The following is a 5,522-nucleotide window of genomic DNA, read 5'->3' on the forward strand; positions in this document are numbered from 1 at the left end:
GAAACTAGGGCGGCAAGAGTGGAACAAAACACCAGGCATAAGGCCGAGCCTTCCACCCTTTACCAAGTATATAGATGCATTAATTAAGTAAGATATATTGTGATATCCCAACAAGTAAACATGTTCCATCAAGGAACAACATCTCCATGTTCCAACAAGGAACAAACTTCAATCTTCACCTGCAACTAACAATGCTATAAGAGGGGCTGAGCAAAGCGGTAACATAGCCAATCAACGGTTTGCTAGGACATGGTGGGTTAGAGGTTTGACATGGCAATTTGGGAGGCTGACAAGCAAATGGTAGGCATCGTAGCATTGGCATAGCAAGAGCGAGCAAACTAGCATAGCAAAGATAGTAGTGATTTCGAGGGTATGATCATCTTGCCTGAGATCCCGCTAGGAAGAAGAACGAGTCCAAGAAGAAGACAATCGGTCGAAGTCGAACGAATCCTCACAACTCCGGAACGAAACCGAAGCTAACGAGAGAAGCAACCCGGAAAGAAACAAACAACATAGTAAACCAACAAGCACAAACATGGCATGATGCACAACCAAGTATGATGCATGTCCGGTTTAAAGAGGCATGGCATGGCAAAAAGCAACAAACTATCTTACAAATTAAGTGGAGCTCAATATGCAACGGAGTTGCATATTGACGAAACACCACATCAATTATTTAGTTCTCTCTCGGTTATGCTATCCAACAATATTAACTGTTGTTAAACATGGCAAGAGGTGAAACATAATTAAACTACACCATCTAAACAATTTAAATGGGGCCGGATATAAAAACAACAAATCCGGTAAATCCCCATATGCATTTAGCAATTTAATGCAACAACAAGTTTAAACATTTTAAATGTTGTTATCATGATGCGGATGACATATACAAGTTTTATGCAATTTTATGAAAATGTTGACATGAGCATGTTATGAAGCATTTAGTTGTCATGGCGGAACAAAAAGGGTGCCACGGCGATGAAACGGAAAATGATGCCACGGCAACATATCAGTTCCGGTAGCTTACAGAGATACCGGTGCAAAAGGAAGTGAGCGAGTCATGCAAGATGGTGGGGTGATCCCGACTACCGGGTTCCCACGGGACGGTGGCACGGCAAAAGAGGGGCATCGCAAGGACGATTCGATCACGGAGCAAACGATGCATCTCATTCAACACATGCATTCGGTCACGATCGGTCATCTCGGGGTTATACCTTCGAAGCGTGCGTTTTCGGAGCGGTTCGAGTTTCGTAGAGGAAGTAGTTGTTCACGGGACGTCGTCGGAAGTAGTTGTACTCGGCCGTAGCGGAAGTAGACGTTCTCGCGACGGTCGTGGAAGTAGACGTTCGCGTTCACGTTACACGGTTCTTCGGTGACGGTCGTCGTACATGGTTCGGAGTGGTACTTGGCGAGTCCGCGTAGTCGTAGACGGTTCGAAGATGAACTTGACGGGTCCTGACGTCCCGGTACTTGGCGAAAATCAACGATGGTCTCCGGGTGTCTGACTTGACCTGGCCACGACAAAGGCAGCAAGACCAACTGGGCAGCCAGCTCGTCGGGGTCCGAAGCAGGGACGGCCAGAACAGGCGGCGATGGGGCTCGCAGCGGAGGTCCAGGAGCCCGACGCGACGGCGAAGGACGACGGCGGGCGACGCAGGGACTCCGGCAGGCGGGACTTGGCGCAGGAGGATGGCCGGGGTGCACGGAGCGGTGACGGAGAGGCGTGGTCGCGGAAGGCCGGGCGCGGGGTCGAGGCAGAGGCGACCGGCGGGGCAGGAGCAGAGCAGGAGAGACGGCGATGGAGGAAGGTTGGGCGCGCGGCGCGGCCGGTGCTCGAGGAGGCCGACGAGGGGGCGCGAGCTTAGATGGTTCGCGGCGTCGGCGAGAGTGTGCAGCAGCAGCTGCTGCTGCCGGCGGCGGCGGCGGGCACGCAGGGCGAGGAGGAGCGAGGCCGGCAACGGGGTGGTCAGGTCCGAGGGAGGCCGAGGCCGGCGGAGGGAAGGCTGCAGCAGCGGTTGGTGGCGAAGCGGCGGAGGGAGGCGATGGCGACGCGGGGGAGAAGGAAAAGCGAGGTGGAGGCGCACAGGAGGGGAAAGAGGACATCGAGGAGAGGTGCGTGGGTGCTGGCGGCGCAAGTGAATCGAGAGGAGGGGGTGTTGGGGATCGAGGCTGGCTAGGGTGCAGGAGGGAGAGATCGAGGGAAAGAGAGATGACGGCGCGAGGGAGAGAGCGCTGCGGTGCGGGCTAGGGTTACGGGGAAAGGTGGGGGCGGCTGGGCCTTGGAGGTTTAGTGGGCCAGCCTGGTTAGACAGGCCCAAGAGGCCGGCTGGGCTTCTCTTCTCTCTCTCCTATTTCCTTTTAACAGAAAAATATTAGAGAGAAGAAAAAGAAAGAGAGGGTTAGGAAAAGAAAATGCGCAAGGGGATAATTTCCTTGGACTCACAAAAATGAGTTTGATCCAAGAAAAATAGAAAGGCCATGATTGAAAGATTAAATTCAAACTCATTTGATTTAAATTCAAATGATTTGATTAGGAAGTGAGGGTTTGGGAAGGTCCAAAAATGTTCGGATTTTTGGTGGAGCTCCGGAAAATGATGAAATAAATATTGGCAAGGTTGGAGACCAAACTTGAAGCAGAAAAGGAACGAAATTATTTTGTAAGTGTGTTTTGGTGATTCCAAAATAGTGGAATATTTAATATAGCTCCCTAATATTGGAGGATATGTTATAAAGAGAAGTCACCATGTGAGTCCCTCGATTTAAATGGATCGAAAAATCCATACAATTTATTTAGTTGAGGTTTAAAAAAAATTAATGATATGATGGCATGATGACATGATGCAATGCACATGATGCAAGGATGAATGCAACAAATAAAACAAATCACACGACGAAACTCGGAGTAGCTGGAAGTCTTCTGGAACGTCGGTCTCGGGGCGTTACACTTAATTATTGTTCTTCGGGATTTCAACTCTTGGTGATGGGGTTATGCCAAAATTCACTATATGCAATTGGGTTCCGTCTTAGCTTAATTTCATGCACTATGGATCAAGAATGGTTGTCTCTTTCGAGTTCAACGATTAGTGATTTTATTTACCACTTACACACTCCCTTAGGGAAGGTCAATCATTTACCATACAACCACCAACTTTGTGACGTAGTTGCAGTTACACGAATTATCTCGACATATAGCAACAGGACATAATGCCAGCCTAAGGCTGGAGCTCCACAATTTAAGTATCACGAATAAATTTTGGCATAACCTCAACCACTTCAAATATTCATCCATCCAAACAACTTCATCAATAAGTGTCATAAAGTCAATCAAAATCAGCGTATGGAGTTGAATTGCTTAAGTACTCGTTCTTTTTGAAATTTCCTATTATAGCCGGCCCATGGGTCACAAAATACCATCTAGCAGCAATCCTTATAGCCTAGCCCACCCAACTTTTTGGTGCAAGCTCCGCCACTGAGCCCAATATGTACCGACACTCTCTGTTTGTCTAGCTGTGCAAGAGCACACCGAGAGCGGCTTTGTTTCGCTCTGTGCGAGATTGAAGGAGGTGTCGGCTCTAGGGGCGGCCGAAGTAGTTTCATGTATGTTCGTTCGTTTTTCTTCTCGGCTTCTTCATTCATTCGCTTTTCTTTTTTTACATTTGTTTATCTTTTTAAATATTCTAAATACACATATTTCAAAACTTAACCTCTGATACATAAAAAGAATATAAGGTTCCATCTTTCACTTTTCTTCCCACCACCCTTTCATCTCAATCACCCTAATTTACTTACCTTCTGAACCAATTTCACTTTAGTTTACTTACCAAACTTCTCATCAAACTATAAGGTGAATCACAAACCGATTTGATAAACATTATTTACACAATCGCATTAATAAGGTCATGTAATCACAGGCTAACATACTAGGATATTTACATTATGTTTCAATCACCTTAATTTACTTACCTTCTAAACTAATTCAACTTTAATTACTTATCAGCCTTTGGGAACGTATCCGGTGTACCGGTGCACCCACACTCGGATGATACCGGTGCACTGGATGCAATAGAACATTTTTATAAATCTAAAGAAAAAATCTAGCACATCGACACTACATCAATGTATGTTGTGACAAAAATTTGTAGCAAAATTTGAAATATTTCTTGAGATACAAAAATGATAAATTTGATATTAATGGGCTAAACCTAAAGCCCAACTTATGTTATGTACTATCCAGTGTTGGATTTTTCATTTTTATTTACCGAGCTATGTTTCGAATTTGACTTGAAATTTTATGACAATCTACATTAATGTTGTGTGAATGTCCTAAAAACTCAATTTTTTTGATCATTTTAAAATGCGCAACATGAATACGGTGCACCGGTAGCACCACAAGCACAAGTGCACCAGATAAACATATTAATGTGGAACATGATTTACTAAATAGTTATTTACACAACCACATTAATATGAAAAGGTAATGACAAGCTAACATACTAGAATATTTATATCCCGTTGCAACGCACATGCACTATTTTTATTTAACTGAAACATATTAAGAACATTCACTACGTGTTAGAAAGACTAGATAACACCCCGCGTGTTGCTGCAGTTTTTTTTAGCAATGAACTTACCAAAATAAAATTAGAACTTATGAGAATAGTCCCGCACCATATTCAACCTAGAGGTAAATGGAGAGTGGATGCACGCTATATTGTCATATGAAATTCAAGTTCAATTATGTAATGTTGAAAAATAAAAATAAAAATTAATGATGTGGAGGGCTTTCATGATCTTTGATCATGTGGATGGCTTGCGCGTGGTATAAAGTGGAACGTGGAAAGTTGATTAATTGCATGCCCTCGATGATGTGCATAGCTTAGATGTGCAATTAAATGGGAGGTGGCACGTGTGGGACAAATTCGATGAGGTGGATAGGTTGCACTTTAAGATAAATATGATACTGAGGATGAACTTCCTAGGCATATATAGGATATTAACGCAGTCTAATTTTTTTCCCTTGCAACTTCTAAAAGGTGTTTATAGCATTCAAAAAAATGTCCATGATATCTACAAAATGTTCACAAGTTTTAGAAAAAGGATGGTGGCATTTAAAAATAGTTTATATAACGTAAAAATATGTTTCTTACCGTTCTCCAGTCCGTTTTACACCACATATAAGATTTGACTAAATTCAACTTCGTAAAGTTTGACCAACTTTACTGAAAAAGATATCAACATTCGCAATATGAAGTTTATATCATTAGATGCATCATGAATTTAATTTTCATATAGTATAACTTCAGTATTATAGATCTTTATATTTTCTCATATAAATATGGTCAAACTTCATGAAGTTTTGCTTCATACAAATCTTATATGCGGAGTAAAAAGGGCCGAAGGGAGTGCGTGACACTCTAGAAAAGTGTTCATGTGTTAAAAAATATGTTCGTGACATTTTACGAAAATGTTTATAGAACGTAAAAAAAATGTTCATGTAGTTTTAAAAAAGGTTTCATGTAAAA

At 43.0% G+C, this 5,522-nt stretch overlaps 1 protein-coding gene across 1 annotated transcript; it reads right to left on the reverse strand.

Annotated features, from left to right (window-relative positions):
• Positions 1–385: 385 nt before the first annotated feature.
• LOC123117029 (proline-rich protein 36) lies at positions 386–2,200 on the reverse strand. Its single transcript, XM_044537883.1, has 2 exons — positions 1,215–2,200; positions 386–476 (listed from the first exon to the last, which is right to left on the reverse strand). The coding sequence occupies exons 1-2, from the start codon at positions 2,101–2,103 to the stop codon at positions 397–399; spliced, it is 969 nt and encodes a 322-aa protein (XP_044393818.1). The 5' UTR covers positions 2,104–2,200; the 3' UTR covers positions 386–396.
• Between the last annotated feature and the right edge of the window lie 3,322 nt (positions 2,201–5,522).

Source organism: Triticum aestivum, chromosome 5B, assembly GCF_018294505.1.
Source record: "Triticum aestivum cultivar Chinese Spring chromosome 5B, IWGSC CS RefSeq v2.1, whole genome shotgun sequence".
NCBI classification, from domain to species: Eukaryota; Viridiplantae; Streptophyta; class Magnoliopsida; order Poales; family Poaceae; genus Triticum; species Triticum aestivum.

Coding starts and splice junctions, on each gene's coding strand:
- LOC123117029 (XM_044537883.1), bottom strand. CDS start 2,103: ATGTCCTCTTTCCCCTCCTGTGCGCCTCCACCTCGCTTTTCCTTCTCC. Junction 477..1,214: donor CGAAAACGCACGCTTCGAAG/GTATAACCCCGA, acceptor TTCTCTCGTTAG/CTTCGGTTTCGTTCCGGAGT.